The sequence below is a fragment of the Lipotes vexillifer genome, unplaced genomic scaffold (genome assembly GCF_000442215.2).
Source record: "Lipotes vexillifer unplaced genomic scaffold, Lipotes_vexillifer_v1.1 scaffold626, whole genome shotgun sequence".
Classification (NCBI taxonomy): Eukaryota; Metazoa; Chordata; class Mammalia; order Artiodactyla; family Lipotidae; genus Lipotes; species Lipotes vexillifer.
This window is the reverse complement of record NW_006786303.1, coordinates 164,375-185,477: the sequence shown is the minus strand read 5'-3', so window position 1 is coordinate 185,477 and position 21,103 is coordinate 164,375. Positions and strand designations below refer to the sequence as shown.

At 39.8% G+C, this 21,103-nt stretch overlaps 1 protein-coding gene across 1 annotated transcript in view; it reads right to left on the bottom strand.

The window, feature by feature from the left end:
- Positions 1-21,103, bottom strand: part of CERS3 (ceramide synthase 3) — a 95,805-nt gene that overhangs the window by 46,134 nt on the left and 28,568 nt on the right. Inside the window, exons 5-8 of the mRNA XM_007458460.1 lie at positions 20,941-20,991; positions 17,217-17,309; positions 14,364-14,492; positions 11,060-11,166 (exon numbers count right to left, since the gene is read on the bottom strand). Of these exons, the coding sequence (XP_007458522.1) occupies positions 11,060-11,166; positions 14,364-14,492; positions 17,217-17,309; positions 20,941-20,991 (380 nt within the window). The remainder of the gene's footprint in view (positions 1-11,059; positions 11,167-14,363; positions 14,493-17,216; positions 17,310-20,940; positions 20,992-21,103) is intronic.

Genomic DNA, 21,103 nt, shown 5'->3' with positions numbered 1-21,103 from the left:
ATATAACAAAAATAATAGCCATTTATCCGTTTTACTTATGTAAAATTTTTTAGAAACTTAGGAATTACAGAAAAATATAAAGAGGTTAAGTAAAAATTAAATTAAAATCTCACAACTCACAGGTAACCCAGTATATATTATGTCTGGTGAACATAATTTAAGACATCTTTCCTAAAAATACATTATTTAAGGTGTTTCTCCCCCTTCCCCATTACCACATGATTTCATATAACAGGGATCACACTATGGTTGTGATTTTTTACCCTGCTTTTATCACTCAATAATATGTTACAGAGAGCTTTCCATGACAATGAACATATTTATAAATCAGGGGTCAGCAAACATTTTTGTATAGGGACAGACAGTAAATATTTCAGGCCTCTGGGGCATTTGGTTTCGGTTGCAAAGGTTCAAGTGACCATTGTAGTGCGAAACTAGCTATAGAAAATATATCAGTAAATGAGTGTGGCTGTGTGCCAGTAAAACTTTATTAACAAAAAACAGTCAGTGAACTGGATTTGGCCTGTGAGCCAGTTTGCCAACCCATACTATATACCATCCTATGTAATAGCTGCGTAGAAATCCACTTATAGATCTTATAACTTATTTAGCTAATCCCTTATTGATAGACATTTAAGTTGTTTCCAAATTTTCACTGTATTATAAAGAACATTGAATCTGCTTGTCTGCTGATGGGTGGGGTTGGGTTCCCTCCCTGTTCGTTGTTTGGCCTGAGGCAACCCAGCACTGGAGCCTGCCTGGCTCTTTGGTGGGGCTGATGGTGGACTCTGGGAGACCTCACACCGGGAAATGCTTCCCAGAGCTTCTGCTGCCAGTGTCCTTGACCCCACGGTGAGCCACAGCCAGCCCTCACCTCTGCAGGAGACCCTCTAACACTAGCAGGACTTTGAAAGGACCTAATGGATTGAAGGACTTTGGGAGGTGGTAGTGTTAACCTAGTAGATTGACACAGAGTAGGGACTGACACTACTTAAAATAATATAGGGGACTTCTCTGGTGGCGCAGTGGTTAAGAAACCACCTGCCAGTGCAGGGGACACAGGTTCGAGCCCTGGTCCAAGAAGGTCCCACATTGCTGTGGAGCCGCTAAGCCTGTGTGCCACAACTACTGAGCCTGTGCTCCAGAGCCCATGAGCCACAACTACTGAGCCCGTGTGCCACAACTACCAAAGCTGCACGCCTAGAGCCCGTGCTCCGCAACAAGAGAAGCCACCGCAATGACAAGTCCACGCACCGCAACGAAGAGTAGCCCCCGCTTGCCACAACTAGAGGAAGCCCGTGCATAGCAATGAGGGCCCAACGCAGCCAAAAATAAATTAAAAAAAAATACCTTATGCATTCAATAAATATTTATTAAGCACCAAAGTGTTACCAGGAACTTTGTGGGAGCCAGCAATGAATAAAACAGACTGAAATTCCTGAACTAGTAGGGCTTACATTTTGGTGCCTGCATTCACAGGGATTAAAGGAAATAATATATATAAAGCCAATTTGCTATTCTGATTTCCTGGGTCCTTAAGTAATTGTGTGCCTTATTCTGGACTCACTTAGCCTATAATGCCCTTCCCCTTTTCAACTGAAATTCTTTTCACCTATCAAAGCAGGGGCCTCTCCATACCAAAATCTCTGTGCTATTCTGATCACCTCTGAATTTATAACTTTTCTCTGGGCTCCCCTGCTACCAGCTTCTTTAGAGCATTTGGCTGATTCACCCTGCCTTGCAGTAAAAGCTCTTATATTAGTTGACTCCTCATTAGCTAGCAAGCTTTCCAAAGGCATGAGCCATGATGCCTTCATCTCTGTATCCTCCCATCACCTGTTCCAGGGCCTGGTCCCATACAAGGTCTCCTACTGGGAATTTGTCAGTGTCAAAACTAACAAAGGAATCTACTAAAAAATATCTCCTTCATGCATTCTATCAGAGAATGTGAATAATTACTTAAACATATAATTAAACTCACTGTGGTCCATGCAAAGAAAGAAAAGGACAGGGAGCATATTGCAGGGTTCTGACTGAATGGAGATTTCCCTCTTCCCTCTAGTTGAAGGGAAGACACAGAAAAGAGGATTCCAGTCAGAGGAAAGGACATATACAAAACTCTCAGGTGGAGGCATCATGGAAAATTCAAGGGCTAAAAGAAGACCAGTGTGGTTTCAGGGAGAAGAGTGGCAGCGGGTGGGGGTGGGGTGAAGATAAAGCTGGATTGGTGAATGCAGCCATCTCCTGTTGGCCTTGAAAGTCAAGGTCAAGGGTGTGGCCTTCCTTGTAAGAGCTTTGGGAAGCTTCGCCAGTTTTAGAAAGAAGAGTGATACACCTGGCCTAGAATCATCAGAGCTGGGCTCCAGGACTAAGGCTGCTATTTTCTTGCCTGGTAACCTGCACAACCTCCCACAACCTACCCTCTAGTTAGGGGTAGAACTAACCCCACATCTCTGAATGAGCGGCTCCAGAGACACACACAGCCAGCTTTGCAAACTGCAGAGTCCTAGAAACAGAAGAGACTGCCATTAAACACAAATGCCTTCAGAGACAGCCAAGCCACTGCAGAGAGGAGAGGTCAATGGCATGGGTGCTGAAGCCCGCTAGATTTGGATCATGGCTTCCCTGGGGTCTGCAGCAAGTTACATAGCTTCTCTGGGCTTTAGTTTCTTCTGTAATAAAACAGGTCTCACCTTGTCAGGTTGTTATGAGAATTAAATGAGTTGACAAATGGGAAGAGCTTAGCATATAGTAAACACTCAGAAATGGTAGTTATAACATTACTATTACCATCATTATGACGAGGTGGCTTTCCACCACCACCCCCTTTCCTACTGCAGAGGGCTTTGTTAATAACACAGGGAGGGCAACACCCGGGGAGGGTGCCGCTGAAATAGCTGGATTTTCTGCATATCATGGAGAAGGAGGAGGCCGCTTTGGAGGGGAGGAGCCGGCTAAGGAGGAGTGGGGACCCTGTGCTGTGGGAGGACAGAGGGGACAGGAGGCCCAAGAAGTGAAGAGGAGTTCCGAAGGGAGGACAGCAGTTATGGGGCTTCAGTTGCATTTTCAGGGCCTCTTTCTATGGGTCTCACTGCCCTCACTAAAAGATGGTCCAATCTCTCAGCCTTGATTTCTTCTGGTCCTTTGCTAAAAGGAGAATGGGAAGGAAAAAAAACAAATCTGCCTTTCTCAATTTTGTGTATCAGGTGCGCAGACACACGAGTGAATCCACAAACACTTGCACATTCACCTTGTGGGTCCTGTGGAATCTCCCTTTTCACAGAGAATACTCCTCAATTCTGCTCTGTACGCTGGCCTTTAACCTGTACAAACGGATGCACTACCATGGTGCCTGTGGATTGCAAAGCTCGGCCTTTTTCCTGTTTTAGGTTTTTCCCCCCATTTTTACTCTTTATCACCAAAGTTTACATGGTTTGAAAAAAATCACATTGTTGGTATAAATAGTAGTTGGTTTTGCTGGGCTGGATAAGGCAGCCACCAAAAGTAATTTTTCTAATGAAAGTTAAAGGTATTTTTTTCTTGCTAATTGTAGGTGTGAGCATTAAGCCTTTTCAGGATAACAAATACTGGTTCTACAGGTGCGTAATTGCTCACCTAACATTCGAGAGATGGCTTATATTTCGAAGTGACCAAGTCGTTGAAGAAAACTTAATAATACTTAGGTAAGGCAATGATGCCTGCTCTTAATTATCAAATTTAGTAACTTAACTGGAAACATATCTCTTTTGTGTTTCAAATGTCCTGTTTCTAATCTTGATTCTTTCATAACTAGCTGTGCGATCCTGGAACTATCTTAACTTCTCACGTGAAAAACAAACAGGGTTGCAACGCTTCAACAATATCTATGACACGAAAGGCAAGAAGGGGTAAGGACTATTCCCGGCAGATGACAACTGAATGCAGAATGTGATCCTGGGCCAAATCCAATAGTGAGGGAAAAAAAGCAATGAAAGGCACTATCGGATCAACTGACAAAACTGAAACACGGATGGTAGATTGCTACCTTTCCTGAAATTGATAACTATACTGTGATTCTGTAGAAAAATGTCCTTGTCCTTAGGAAATACACACTGAACTATTTAGGATTAAAAGGACGTGATGGTTTCAACTTTCAACTGGTTCAGAAAAAATATGTATACATATATATATGTATATATATATATACACACACCCACATGTGTGAGCACGTGTGTGTGTGTGTGTGTGTGTGTGTGTGTGTGTGTTGAGAGAGAAAGAGAAAGAGAAACAGAGAGAGAGGAAGAAATGACAAAGCAAATGGGGGAAACGTTAACTGGTAAATCTGGGTAAAGGCAATATCTAAGAGTTCTCTGTGATATACTTGAAATTATCCTATAAACTTAAAATTATTTCCAAACACATAAATGAATAAAGGGGTTGGACTAAATTATGAATTTAAAATTCTAAAATTCTATGGATTGTTGTAGCTGTCCTTCATAAGTTTACAAGCAGCAACAGAAGTGTCAAGCCTGTGGGTGTGGGAAGGAGCTCCCCTGAGGGCTCCTTGTTGAATGAGACGCAGAGCAAACACCTGCAGTGTCATTTGCCCTCTCCTCTATAAGCTTTGTGACTGGAAAGTCCAGTTCTGAGATACTTCAACAGAGCCTCTCTGGCATGGTGCAGGCCCTCCTCTCCTCTGATGACTGTGGGAAGGGCACTGTGCCATCCCAGGAGGGCGAGGAAGCTGACCCTGGCACCCCTGCTCTGCCCCTGACTCACCATTCAGAACACAGGCCCCAGGCCTTAGGAGGAAAGAAAGGACCATCGTGTCCTCACTCTTGTCTCTCTCTGATGGACATCAGCTAAGAGCACTGCTGTATGCTTTCAGCTTTTTTGTGTCTCATCTTTTCTTAAAACTGTCCTCTCTCTGATACCCATTTCAAGGGTTTATATGGCCTCATCACCCACAAAATTCTCTTTCGTATGAGGCTTCTCAGGGTACCATCTTTCTACACCAGTGAGACCTGGGTCATCAAAAGATGAAGCCCAAAGTCCTGTGAACCACTGGTGGGGAAAATAAAGTTACCACTAGCATATGTACCCTTGGAGATAAGGAAGCTATTTATTTGAGTATTATTCACTGTTGGAAATGTTTTATTTTTTATTTTCTTAACCATTTTTAAAATTGAAGTCTATTTAATTTACAATGTTGTGTTAGTTTCAAGTGTACAGCAGTGATTCAGTTATACATATATGTATCTATTCTTTTTCAGATTCTTTTCCATTATAGGTTATTATAAGATATTGAATATAATTCCTTTGTAGGTCCTTGTCATTTACCTATTTTATATATAGTAGTGTGTACCTATTAATCCCAAAGCCCTAATTTATCCCTCCCCCTGTTTCCCCTTTGGTAACCACCATACTTTGTTTTCTATGTTTGTGAGTCTATTTCTGTTTTGTGAATAAATTCCTTTGCATCATTTTGTTAGATTCCACATATAAGTGATATCATATGATTATTTGTCTTTCTCTGTCTTATTGTACTTCACTTAGTATGATAATCTCTAGGTCCATACATATTGCTGCAAATGGCATTATTTCATTCTTTGTCACAGCTGAGTAATATTCCATTGTATATATGTACCATATCTTCTTTATCCATTAATTTGTCAGTGGACAATTAGGTTGCTTCCATGTCATGGCTATTGTAAATAGTGCTGCAATAAACACTGGGGTGCATGTATCTTTTTGAATTAGAGTTTTCATCTTTTCCAAGATATATGCTCAAGAGTGAGATTGTAGGATCACATGGTAACTCTATCTTTTAGTTTTTTAAGGAGCCTCCATATTGTTCTCCTTAGTGACTTCACTGACTTACGTTCCCACTGACAGTGTAGGAGGGTTCCTTTTTCTCCACACCCTCTCTAGCAATTATTATTTGTAGACTTTTTAATGATGGCCATTCTGACTAGTGTGAGGTGATACCTCATTGTAGTTTTGATTTGCAGGAAATGTTTTATTTTTTTCTTTTTGGAATATCCAAAAAATATGGGTCAGTATTAACAGCCTTCAAATACATGGAAAAGGTGGTGGACACAAAGATTTCTTCTACTGCCATCATGAACTGCTGCAGGCTAGGAGCTGCGTCTCACTCATCCGTGAGCTCCTTACAACATCTAGCAGTGGTGAGTTCAAGAAACAAAGCAATGAGCCAGCACTCCCACTTGGAAACTTCAGTTGAAACAGTGCACCTTCCCTTCAGATCAATCAGCCTGGACTAAATTATTATCTGCTCTTTTTATTTATGGAGGAAAATTGTCAGGAGTCAGGGGAACTGTTTATCTGATCTTCGGAGGGTCTTTCTAACCGAATGATCTTGGGTGGTATTTGTATAATATTCAAGTAGATAGATACAACCAATAATTCACAAATGTAGAAGTCATTATTTTAATACAATAGTTGGGAATACAATGTGAATTACATAAGCCTGAGATTTAAATGTTTTTGAAGAAAAGTGCAAATAAATGGGGGTGACCAGGCAATTAGATTAAAACAGTTTGGCCAGTGCCAACTGGAATGTCTACCTAATGTTGACAGTAACACTGTTTAGAAAATCAAGGTAATTAACTCTTGCTGACACTGACTGAAAACTGGCTAAATTAGATCCCTGAAAAGAGCAGGAAGAAAGGAGAATTGAGGACACAGTTGTATGGACACAAAAGGAAACTCATGAGGGGAAAGCAAATCTGCTTGAGGCTGGGGGAATAAAAGGAAAGGAGAAGAAAGGGAAAGACACGCGTGATGTAAAACTCCTGTTCTGGGCTTCCCTGGTGGCGCAGTGGTTGAGAGTCCGCCTGCTGATGCAGGGGACACAGGTTCGTGCCCTGGTCCGGTAAGATCCCACATGCCACGGAGCGGATAGGCCCGTGAGCCATGGCCGCTGAGCCTGCGCGTCTGGAGCCTGTGCTCCGCAAAAAAAACAAAACAAAACCCAAAACCTCCTGTTCTTTTTCTCAAGGTTTCAGATGACTTTCAGATGGCACCACCCCAGTCACCTTTCTCCCCACTCAACCCTTCACCTCACCACAAAATGTACAACAAAAGCAGTTGAGAAGAACAGAGCAACTAGATGGCGAACCACCTCCCACAGAACCTCTAAAATATCTGAATCTTGAAATGGGCCTGTCTGCACTTTGTTTGGTCCACGGTAAATTCCCAACAAATCTGGACTAATAAAATATCCTTGAAAAGTGAGTCTGCAGAGTTACAAGTTTTAGACAGATGGTGGGAGCCAGACTAACAACAAGGAACTGACTTTTCCTCTTTGGTACCACCACTTGGTTGTGTAACATGTTCAAGCTGATGGGATGGCTATTTAAGTCAGAGTAATACACTGCAACTAATGCTTTCAAAAACCATGAAAAACCCATCTCCCAAACTTCCAGTAGCTTGGTGAGGTTCTCCTTAAGCTTCCAAACAATGAAGATCAGTCAATGTCAGTACAGAAGAATTTTTACCCACAAAACATTTTTCCAGTCAAGTCTGTTAATACTGGTTTATTCACAGCCCAGCCTCCTGAAGACAGCAAACAGTGGTACTGGTTGCCCTCTGCAGTAGGCTGAATTCAGCAAAGTATCAAGATCAAGAAAATGCCAAATGCATGTAACTAATTCTCCTTGAAATCCAGAAATGCTGGCAAGAGAATGAGTTCTTAAATCTAGGATTTTTTTAAATAATGTCTTTATTTCTTCTGGTTTGATCATTCTCCTTTCTTTTTCTTTTCTTTTCTTTTTTTTTTTTTTTTGCGGTATGCGGGTCTCTCACTGTTGTGGCCTCTCCCGTTGCAGAGCACAGGCTCTGGACGCGCAGGCTCAGCGGCCATGGCTCACGGGCCCAGCCGCTCCTTGGCATGTGGGATCTTCCTGGACTGGGGCACGAACCTGTGTCCCCTGCATCGGCAGGCGGACTCTCAACCACTGCGCCACCAGGGAAGCCCCTCCTTTCTTTTTCTTTAAAATTTTTATTCATTTATTTATTTTTGGCTGCATTGGGTCTTCATTGCTGTGCATGGGCTATCTAGTTGCGGTGAGTGGGGGTTACTCTTCGTTGTGGTGCGTGGGCTTCTCATTGTGGTAGCTTATCTTGTTGCAGAGCACAGGCTCTAGCTACGTAGGCTTCAGTTGTCATGGCACATGGGCTCAGTAGTTGTGGCTTGTGGGCTCTAGAGTGCAGGCTCAGTAGTTGGGGCACACAGGCTTAGTTGCTCCACGGTATGTGGGATCTTCCCAGACCAGGGGTCGACCCTGTGTCCCTTGCATTGGCAGGTGGATTCTTAACCTCTGTGCCACCAGGGAAGTCACTTAAATCTAGGATTTTAAAGTTGAGGGTATGTGGGAAAGTAACACTCTACTCAACCCCAACCCAATGTTCGACTGTCTATGAGGCAGAGTTAGCTGGCCTGTTGATTTTGAGACATCATGGGAAGGTCCGAGGCGAAGATCCTTTGATGCTGAATCAGTAGTCAACCACAGCAGCAACACTTAGAAGCTTCTCAGAGAGTTCTCCAGACCGAGAACTTCCAAGATGTGTGCTTTAAAAATATCTCTACAGGGCTTCCCTGGTGGCGCAGTGGTTGAGAGTCCGCCTGCCGATGCAGGGGACACGGGCTCGTGCCCTGGCCCGGGAAGATCCCACATGCTGCAGAGCAGCTGGGCCCGTGAGCCATGGCCGCTGAGCCTGCGCGTCTGGAGCCTATGCTCCACAACGGGAGAGGCCACAACAGTGAGAGGCCCGCGTACCACCACCACCACCACCACAACAACAACAAAATCTCTACAAATTATTTGAAACTATTCCCATCAAGAAATGGAGTCTAAATTTCCTTCCCTTAAATATGAGCTGGCTTTAGTGACTTGGATTTAATGAAGAAAATGAGGCTGGAAGTGACATGCTGTGACTTCTGAAGTTGGGTTATAAAAGGAGACAGCATCTGCCAAGCTCTCTCTTGAACTGCTCACCCTTGAAATCTATCTGCTGTGCTAAGAGAAGGTCAGGCCAGTGGAGGGGCATGGGCATGTGTTCCAGCTGACAGGCCCAGCAGTGGTCCCAACCAGCAATCAGCATCAACCAGCTGATATCACGGGTGTCACCTGAACCTTGTGAGTGAGGAAGCCTTCAAGAAAACTCCAACCTTGACTGCCCAGTGACCATCTGACTGTAACCACATGAGTGAAAACCATGTAGATGATGCCTGTCAACTCCCAGATCCATAAGAAATAGTAATAATAATGTATTGTTGTTTTAAGAAAGAGCCCTGCAAAACATGGCGTGTTGGTAGTCTGGCCTGCAGCCCGTTTTTCCACAGCCAGTGATCTAAGCTAGGTTTGGTACATTTTTAAAGGGTTGTAAAAGAATCAGAACCAAACAAAGAAAAACATGCAACAGAGACCATATATGGCCCTCAAAGCCTAAAACAGTTATTCTATGGCCCCTTATAAAAAAAAGTTTGCTCACTACTGCCTTAAGCCACTAAATTTTTCAAAAGGTTTGTTATACAGCTATAGATAACTGGAACACATGGTACTTTTTGAACAAAATAAGTGTCACCAATGGGCAAATGCTGGATTTAGAGCACCATGAAAGTCACACTGAAAAGCCACAACTCAACTGCTATCTGCAAGTCAATACTTACCCTATCAATAGTTGCTATTGTACAATAATCTAATCTCATAAACACACCTGATCAGCCAAAGCAAAAGTGATGGTAATATGATTCATTAACCAAGAAGAATATCTTAAACATGTATCTCAGATTTGACTCTAGATTAAATTTCAAATTCTCAGACTCATTAATAATTTTAGTAATAACAGCTGGCATTTACTGAATCCTTACTATGTTCCAGACGCTGTTCTAAGCTATTTCATATGTATTACTTCAATTAAGGCTCATGACAACCCTTATTTACATTTTACAGATGAGAAACTGAGGCACAGAGAAATGATCTAACCTGTACAAGATCACACAGGTAGTAAGTCTGGAGCCAGGACTGACTTGCATCTGTGAAATTCATCACTTCATGATGCTGCTCCTCTCCAGAAAAAAATGTCTAATCAAGACACACAATCCTGGGTTAAAGAACACACCTGGCTTCCACAGGGCAGGCAGCACCCACACTCTCTTACCAGTCTTCCCTGCATGCTGCTAGTTAAGGGTGCTCTCCACCCACAAGGGATCAGGCCTGAAACCTGGGTCCCCATTTCATTCTGCCGGAACCTAGTACATCCAATAGCACTAGTTTTTCTGTTGAGAATATCTGAAACTCCTAGACTATCCCCAAACTACAGTTAGTTTTAAGCTCTTCTTTCCAACATCCATGTCTTCCTCACATTTTTCCTCTGGTTTCTGTCAATCAACACATGGAAAATTATGCTTGCCAAAGGAATGATTGTCAGGAGAGACACAACATAGGTTCTACGTTGCCAGCTCTTGGCTAAACAAAATCAACAGACTGACCAAGAGCCAGTGGTCCAAATCACTGTTAGGACCAGTGATCATGGAAAATGAAATCAGCATCAGTCTCCTCATCTGCAAACTGGAAGTGATGATACCTATCTTTATGATTTGTTGTGTAGCTAGTGTCAAGATGTATAAAGGGCCTAATCCAGTGTCTGGCATTCAATTAATGGTGGTTATAACTATTATAATTTTAACACAGAATTTGCCTCTCTTTTTAAAGAGCTGATGATTGGCCAATGACATTTCACTGAATAACTAGAAAAGCTGTTAATCATAAAGAAAGATCCAGATTCATGAAACCAGACACAGAGTAAGAGTTGCTGCTTCCCATTGGTTACACATCTTTAATCTCCCTTTGTAACAAGGCTTTTCATATTGGAAGGTGTGGTTTTAATTATCTATAAAAATGTCCCCTTCACATTCTTCTTTCCAGCTGAACTTGGCACAAATAGCTGGAGATCAGTGTAAGAAAGAAAGAAAGGGCAATGCTCCAAGCTGAACAACATGCAAGGCCACCTCAGCACAGTGACCAAAGGCACACACAGCACCTTGTCTACTCACCAGAAGGGAAAAATAATGAGGCGGCTGATGAAAAATATGATGGAGAAGATGAAAAACAGGATGTTACAGGTTTGCTTCCATCCGGCATAAGAAAACATCTTAGCAGACTGAGAAAATAGAAAGAAATTGTATTCAGATAGGGTGATATTCATGTAAAATTTTTAAATGAAATATTTATAAATTAAATTATACCTGGGATTTGGTTCAAAATCTTGGTGGGGGTTAGGTTATGGATGAGAAATAGCTGAAACAAGATTGGCCATATTGATAACTGTTAAAGCTGGATGATGGGTCCACTGGGCCCATTATACTCTTTATCTTGTCATATGTTTGAAACTTTGCATAATATAATGTTTAAAAAATTAGTTAGACTGTAATATTACTCCTGTATTTCACAAGCACTACAAATTAGCATAATTAATTTTAGCATGTATTTTATCTGGGCATTTATTGAATTCCTCCATTTAACTGGGAGGAGAGCTGGATTGAAGAAAGGCTGGGATATGAGTTAAGTCCTGGGCTGGGCTGGGCATGTTGCAATCAAGGTGGCTACTTTAAGGCAGATGACAGAAGAAGTGGAGTTAGGAGGCAGCCCTTGGGGCCATGCCCTGGTTGAAGTAAAGTTTCAAGCACTTGATTTTCTCTACTTACTTTATGCTAGCCTGTAGTGCTCATATTATCTGTGTCGAGTGAAAAGAATTACAGAAAATGTTGTTTAATGTGGTACTAATGTAACGAGGCTTTTCTCTTGCATTATCCAGTGGAGCCCAAGGCTGAATGGGAAAGAGACTGAAGTTGGGGGTGGAAGGTGGGCAGGTGGGTGGTGTGGCTTAGCCCTACCAGTTTCAGAACTGAAATCACCCAGGAACCTCAAGGCCCATCTAGAACAAGAGAAGCAGCTTATTGCATTTCAGGAATGGTTTACATTGCATTTTCCATACTTACCATGGGGTAAGAATGTGATCAGACTATGGGATTGGCAGGGGCCCAAAAGGGAACAGCCTCCGTTGCTGAGACAGAAGTCTGGCATGCCAGCTGGGCAGGACTTGCATATGGGGAGAAAGGCCAGAAGTTTAGAGGGCTTGGAATGGAGTGGGGAGCTGTTTGAAGGGTCAGAAGGTAGGCCAGGGCAGGAAGCTAGAGATGAAGAGTGCTACTTTGCCCCCACTTGTAATGGCAAAGTAGCACTCCTTTGGGCAAATGCACACGTGGCCTATTCTGGGCTGTGCAAAGATGGGTATCAGAGAGTAACCCCTCTCCTTTGCTAAGTATCAGTCAAGATACTGTTAAAGTGTTGGGTCCTGGATCTAAACTTAACACGCAGAAAACTAGAGAGGATCATGAAGATGCATGAAGAAGGCACAAGGTTGCTTATGAGTAAAAATTGTAGATGCTGAGGCTGTTCTTCCTTGCAAAGAAAGAATAAAGAAATGACCCAACAACTGTCTTAAGGAACATGAAAGATTAATAGTCTCCATCTTTAGGAAGGTCTAAACAGGGGTAAAATTTGTACCATGTCTGGGTTCAATTACAACTTGACTGAGAGGACAAACACTAAAACAAACTACTTGAGGAAGCTATGGAATAGGCACTCCTGGAGAATATAAAAAATCGGCCCCACGCCACTATTCAATGTTGTTTCTACCACCAGCTGATGGAGGGTACTGGCTTCGCTCACTGAACCTCAAGTTAGATCCTGACTTGTGAATCAAGAATTATTGATGATCAATATACCCTAGGAGGTAGATATGACTTCTCATGCTACAGCTGAGGATAGAAACAAAGCATTAAGTGATTTGTCCAGGTCACCTAGGGAGCTATGTCATGTCAATGGCAGGGTAGACAGGGATAACACGGTGCTTATTCCCAGTCCCAACACCTAACGCTCCCTTTTAGTAACACAATGAAGCTGTTTTTATGGTGGACACACACCAAAGGCCATTGAACTAGAGGGTTAGAAGAATAGAGTAGCATAAAATTTTTAACTCATGGCCAATTTGGTCTTAATTTTCAGGCAGGGTTTCTGAGATATGATCGGAGAAGGAGGTAATTATAGCAGAGATGGCTACATTCAGAAAGCAACACATGGAAAAACTGGCACAATCCTTCTGCTAAGCCACGTGTTGCCCTGAAGTACATATAATAATCTTGACCATTAGAATGGTATTTACAAGTCTAATTACGATTACGTACAAGAAATACAATTCTGTACACAGCTAATATTTTAACAACAGCCAGTTGCTTTGAAATGGCTTCAAATGACTTCTGGTTATATCTAGAACAGGGTTTGGCAAATTACAGTTCAGCCTATGGGCTAAAGCTGGTCAGCCCTTGAGTTAAGAAGGGTAAGAATGGTTTTCACATTTTTAAAGGGGTATAAGAGAAAAGAAAAAACAACAAAAAAGAAAAATATGTGACAAGAGATCCTATGAGGCCCACAAAGCTAGATTTACTACCTGGCTCTTTACCAAAAAGTTTGCTGAACACTGATCTAAAAGAACAAGATCTTATTAAATTAAATTTAATTTCTTCCATATCAACTTACATTCAATTATTAGCCCTTGAAGAGGCAATCCTGAATGCAAATGGGTTAGCATCATTTTCCCCAGCTTCATTATAAATGAGTATATTTAAATTATGAACAATGTGGCTCTAAGTACAGCAGGACCCACTGCCTCAGGGTAAACAGGAACCAAAGCACATCAGAAACATGTAGAGAAAACAATCCTAATTTTGCACTGTTCCTTATATTTTGTGTGGTTTGGGATTAGGAAGACTCTTGTTTTAATGTCCCCTGCTCTGAAACATTCCTTCCTTAGAAAATAAATGTCATTTAAATAAACATCGGCTCTCATTCCTTAAAGCTGGAGGAGGGTCCACGCAGGGAGGTGCAAGCATTCAGTGCGTATTTAGCTTCGCTTAAGTGAATATACGGTGCCGACCAACTTTAAAAATCTACAATGTCATAGTCCAAGTTTTCCGTTTAAAAGCTTAGAGTTCATTCCTTCTTCAGATACCTCAGCTTACTTCCTAAGCTAATATCTGCATGCAACTTGCATAAGTGGAATCCCACAAATTAACCTCTCTCTCGAGTACCAGGGAGAAAGAAGGTTAGAAACTAAAAACTGAAAGCTTTCCTTTCTTTGAGCTTGAAAGATCTGGGGACCTAGAGACATCTGCAGACTTTGGGTGTTTTCAGGACAGAGAGCTCTGCTAAATCACTCACAGACAATTCTTCCTGTGAGGAGTCACATTAAACCCAGGACATGGTATTGTTATTAGTTTTTTAATGGCAAACGTTTACCTCCAGCCAAATGTCGGCCACATCGTGTAAAATCATCACGAGGGTCCCACTGCGAATATAATTAGCACACCAAGAGAAGCTCATCAAACTAACAGCAGCCAGGTGGTGGATGACATGAGCTAGAAAATCCTATATAATGAGGGGAAATGGAAACCATTAAGCAAATGCAGTTATTTCTCAATCACTGGAAGAGATAATAATAATAATAAGTTTAAAACTAACAACTGACATCTGCATATTTTGAACTTTGTAAAATGCTTTCACTTTTATTCTTAAGCACAATCCTTGTGAGGGAGATATAACAAGTGTTATCCTCATTGATTAAGTCGTTTAACTTTGAGATAGCATTGAATAGTTGTCATCTAAGTCCTAATATCTGCTGTTCTTCCCACTGTTCTACACTGGATATATGTACACACACACACACACACACACACACACACACAAAGACATACATACACACCCAAGCATATTCCTGTGTACATTTACATTTATTGTTAATTCCCTGCCTAATTCCAAGACAAATATAATAAAACTACACAGCTATTAAAATAAGAGTTACTGCATATGAAATAAGGAACAAATGAAAGTGGAATAACTACAGTAGCAAAATACTTCACACCCACCAGGACAGCTATAATAAAAAAGACAAACAATAACAAGTGTTGGCTAGGATGTGGAGAAGTTGGAACCCTTATACATTGCTGGTAGGAAGGTAAAATGGCATGGCTGCTTTGCTAGAGTCTAACAATTCCCCCAAAGGTTATACATAGGACTACTATGTAGTCTAGCAATTCCACCCCTAGGTATATACATGAGAGAAATAAAAATATATGTTCGTGCAAAAATTTGCACATCAGTGTTCATAGTAGCATTATTCATAATAGCCAAAAAGGTAGAAACAACTCAAATATCCATCAATTGATTATTGCATAAACAAAATGTAGTATATCCATATAATGGAATATTATTCATTAATAAAAAGGAATGAATTATTGATACATGCTACAACATGAATGAATCATTATGCTAAGTGAAAGGAGCCAGATACAAAAAAACATATATTGTATGATTCCACTTATATGAAATATCCAAAAGAGGCAAATGCATAGAGGCAGAAAGTAGATAGTGGTTGCCTGGGGCTGTGGAGGTTAGAAGAAATGGGGAGTGACTGCTAAAGGGTACAGGATTTCTATTTGAGGTGATGGAAATAGAATTGACTGTGGTGATGACTGCAGAATTCTACAAATATACTCAAAACCATTGCATTATGCACTTTAAATAGATTAATTGTATGGTCTGTGAATATCCTGATTAAAACGTTTAAAAAAACTTAAAGACTTCAGTTTCCTTGTAGCCAAAGTAAAAGAATAAACATGATAATAATAACAGCCTAATTTATTGAGTACTTACTATACACCAGAAAGTGCTTTGTATGAATTAACTTGTTTAATCCTCACAACAACTGGAGGAGATAAGAACTATTTTTAGCTCTACTCTATATATGAGGAGACAGATCTAGTTTAGCAAATGTAACCAACTAGCTCAAGATGTTAATGAGTAAAGTCAGGGATCCAAACTTTGGCAATTTGACTCCAGAGCCTGTGCTTTACCCGACTCCTAATAATTTTATGTCTCTGAAGATGTGTATTTACAAATATATGACATATATCTACATATAATTTTTGAAAAGGTGTCCAATGCACCTGTAAATAATAAAGAGAAAGCAACTACTGAAAAAAATAAAAGGATCAAAAGTGGGAAAAAGATAGGATCATTACAGGATCAACCTACCTGAGTATATCTATGAAGACCTTCTAAATAATGATTATTTTCAATTCTATCCCTTGAGAAGATGACTCAATCAATTAAATTTTGATATATTCTTAGCCTAAATTAAGTTAATAACAGTTAAACTATAGCTATTATTAAGTTTTCTGAAAAAGGAAATCATTTCAATCAGATTTTTTCACAGTATGTTCTTATGGTTTATTCTGTAAGTTTCTTTTCAGATCTCCAGTTGAGCAGCTGACTGGGCCCCTTAGTGATAGATTGTACACCATCGCTCACTCAAACATCATTTAGTCAAGCCAACTTGGTTTTATTTCCTTAATACTGAATTCAACTTAATTTTCAAATTTTGCTACAAACCAATCTTTTATATAGAGCATAGCATATAAAGTACATGCCAAGAGTACTTGTCATTTGATCTGTACTGCTAATGTATATGAGGAAATCCGTGACTGCACTGAGAGTATAATATGATTTTCTGTACCAGCAAATAGGAATCAGTAACAACCAAACGGTTCCTAAAATACCACACTTCGTGACCTCAGAGGATGCATTTAGCATGCCTGTGACTCAGTTTCCCTGCAAATAAAGCAAAGCTAACAGTGCTTGAAGCAATGTTTTCTAACAAGGATCTTGAATGAATTAAGGAAAAAATGTTTTCAAAGTCACTGAATACATCAAAAGAATTATATAAAGTGGTCTGTAATCAACTAAAGGACGTGGCTGTGGAATTAAAACTACTAGCACTTTTTTTCTTTGCACTGAAGAAGACTAAATTCCCAAACTAAAAGAAAGAAACAGACATCATAAAGGGGAATTCTTTTCTTATTGAACAAGTGTAGAGCTTCAAAGTTAAAGTTTCTATAATGTTTCACTTCAAATACTTACCAAGGCACCAAAGTATGAGCATATTTGCACTATTCTTTGTGTTATAAAAGCAAAAAAGTTATGAACTGGAACTGAACAAATATAAAAATATGATTTAAAGATTAGGATTTGGGGCAGGGGGATAAAAACTTTTGAAAAAAATGGATAAAGTAGTTTTGTAAATAAGACACTTACCTTCCTCTTGATATCAGAGCCAAGGCTAAATAAGAGAGACCAATAAAAACTCATCTCCAAAATGTAGTACCAGTACTGAGATGGCAGCAAGGGCTGAGGAAAACAAGAGTTTTCACTACTTTAATGTCACCATATAAACAACTCATTTTAAGGATTAAAACTATTGTTTATACCTATTTATATTCCACAGAATTCTCCCAAATAATAATGTTTTACATTTCAACTTCTGAGAAGAAATCAGAGACAATATTTTGAGGCATTTTGTTTCTAAAAAGGGAGACAAGAATTCCAAAGTCAAGTTAAACGTTTTGTTTAAAATTTAATAAAACTACAACAGGTGTAAAAGCATTCTTTTAGTTGAGTGAGAGTTAAATTCGAAAAATAATTTAAAAATCTTTACTTAAGAACAATGGAAAAGCTGTTCTGCTTGTCCCACAAAATACCTTGTTTTATATTTCTTGAATACTACTCAAATCTGATATCCTAACCTCTTTTGTAGTGACAAGATGGTGATCCAAAGTGGCCCATTCTCAAATGGGACAGTAATAAAATATATACAATTATTTAAGTACTCTAAAAATGTCTCCTGAAAAAAACAATGAAATTTCCATGGCTAGAATTTTCTTTAAAATAGGAGGGGCGGTATGCTTATTTTAGCTAAGCTGAGACATTATATTACTTGGTATGATGGGTTGTAACATTAATGACCTCAATGAATCTCACCTTCTCATATTCATGCCCTGGTACAGTGTCCTCTAACATCACCAGGAGGCCTTTGAATCTTGGCCTTTGGTCAAGGGGACATAGCAACTATGTTGCAATCAGAGACCTCATAAGCACCATGTAAGAAACCTGAGCTATCTTGCTGGAGGTCACAAAGTAGAGCATCAAGGTGTCCACTGACAAAAATACAAATGAGGGCACCAGGGACATGTGATATGCCCTAGCCAGCCTGTCAACTAACTGAAAATGCATGAAAGAACTCAGCTAACACCACATGGAGCAGAACTGCTTGGCTGAGCCTAGCCAAAATTGCTAATCCATATCATAAGCAAATAAATGGTTGTTGTTTTAAGGCACTAAGTTTTGGTGATGATTTATTATACACCAGCATATAACTGACACACCTGAGAAGTAAAGACTAAAGCTAACACATTAAATGGAATAATTTTCTGGTCAACTCATCATCCTTGATAAGGCCAAGAAAGAATAAGAGTTTCTTCTTTCTTCTATGAGAAACAAGCCTGTATGAGACTAACTCTCCTAGTGAGAACTACTTAAAAATATGGATAAAGTACAGAAAAAAAGAAATCTGTTTGAAGGCATTGGAGAACAACCAAGGCATCCAGAACCTGTGGAGCCAAGATTTCAAAGAGAAGAAAAATGCATTAAATGGAATCCTTTATTTCAAGTGCATCCTTAATTCAAGAAGTACTACAGACCCTAAGCAGGATAGTTTCAAAGAAAACCACACCTATGTATAGCATAAAGTCTGCATTTGCTAATTTATAAGCAGTATAGAGGCCAGAGACTAAGAAGCAGTAGTTAAGTAGGACTTTTGGCAATCTCATAGTGCTAAGAAGCAAACTGGTATTCAGGGCCAGCCAGGGAAAAGAAGTCCTGGTAAATACTATAATCTTTTATTTAAAACCACTGTAAGGGAATACCCTAGGAATATGGGTAAGTTATAAATACATCTGCCCTCACAAAGACTGGAGTCTATATTAAATCAGTTCAATCACAGATAAAACTTAAGGTGATCTGTCTCTACTCTAACTGCTTAACAGAAGTGAAAGTAAGTCCTCTCAGGAGGTAGATAATACCATTTCTAAGCATTATTTTTCATATGCAATGTCTATCATTCAATCAAATGTTATCAAGCATAAGGAGACAGGAATAAGAAAGAAAATAGACCCACAGGTGAGCAAGATACTGGATTTATCAGACTCTGACTTTAAAATAACTTTAAAAACTAACCAGGTATTTAAAGTTATTTTTAAAAATTAGTGGGAATTTTCAGTAGAGAACTGGAATCCATAAAAAAATAATTAAGTGAAAATTTGAGAAATGAAAAATACCATAACTAAAATTGAGAACTCAAAAGATGTGTTTAAGAGCAGATTAGACACTGCTGAAAAAAGCACTAGTGAACTGGAGGACATGAAAGTAGAAAACATCCAGAACTGTGAAGGGTCTGAGATTTTACCCTACTTGCAAGTTAGCTTGCCATAGTTTCATGAATGCTGATAGAAGATATGAGACTCCTGGGTCAGAGATAAAGGATAGCTTATTATTCACACTAATACAGTTGCCAGAATATCAGTATTTGGGCCAGTTCTCCCATCCCAATTCCCATAGCTAAACAAAAAGGGTCAGGTGACATCTGCACATGCAGTGGGTTTTGCTACCAGAGAGGAACACTGAGCTAGGGAACCTAAATCTTTATAATGGACAGTGACATGCATACCAATTGCTCCAGAGGAGACATTATCTCTATCTTCCAAGGTTGCTTGCCACACAAACATCCTTGAAAAGACAGTACAGAATAAAAGTCAGTCCGCGTATCACTTCATATGACATGCAGAAATGCAAGAGGTCTGTGGAGAACTGTGTCCCTATAGACAGAAGCAATAAGGCAAGAGGATGGAAAATATTAGGGAAAGCATAAGAGAGCTTTGGGACCTATAGCATAAAGGTCTAACGTATTAGCACACTTGTAATTGGAATTCCAGAAAGAGAGGAGAGAGAGAAAAGAACAGAAGCAATGACTAAGAATTTTCCAAAATAGACTTAAGACATCAAGCCACAGATTAAAGAAGTACTATGGACAATAAGCAGGATAAATTCACAGAAGACCACATTTATACATATCATATTAAAATTGCTAAAAGACAAATACAAAATATTAAAATCAGAGAAAAAGGACACCATTTGAAGAAGCAAAAATAAAACGGACAACTGAATTCTTAAAGAAACTGAGGGGATCCAGAAGACAATGGAATGACTTCTTTAAAGTGCTTAAGGAAAATAACTACTAACCTAGAATTCTATGCCCAGCAAAAATATCCTTTAAAAAAATAGGGTAAAATGATAACATTTCCAGACAAGCAAACCAAAGGGGCTTCTATGGCTAGAAGGATAATAATCCCAGATGGAAGCATGGAAATGCAAGATGCCAAGGAACAGCACGGAAAGGGCAATTTGACTGATTTAAAAATCAATTATTGTAGTAACTTGTAGGGTTTTAAATATTTGAAGGAGGGGATAGGAGTAGTCTGATGATCTTTCAGTGACTGGAAAGAGGTAAAAGCACTAATTTACATTAGACTTTGATAATTGAAGGATGCATATGGTAATCTCTAGGATAATTACTAAAAGAATAAAAACATGCATAACTGAAAAGCTAATATAAGGGAAGAAACAGAGTAATAATTTTTTAAAAACTTCACTGTCCCATAAAAAAGTAAGAAAAGAGTACAATAAATGAAATGTATCAGGTGGTACAAGTAGAAAATAAATACTAAGATGGTAAATTTAAACTCAAATACATAATTACATTAACCACGAACAAAAAAAAGGAATGAGACAGGTGAAGGGTAAATAAGGAACAAGGATAAGTAAGCTCCAGGACTTCACTGAAGTGGACGTAGAGCAGGAAGGGACTCAGACCTAAATCAGGGGACAAGCTGCTGAGGAGGGAAGGGACTACATCAGTGTGACTTACCTGTCTAGGATAGCCATTCCAAACCTCCCAAAGGTCATATACCCAAGGTTTCTGGAAAAACAAGGAACCAAGAGAAACTTTGTCAAAGGCTGATTTCAGCAGAGACATAAGCCCTTCCTTATGTCACTGATAGGGAGGAAACGTGCACAGTAAGATGCACTTT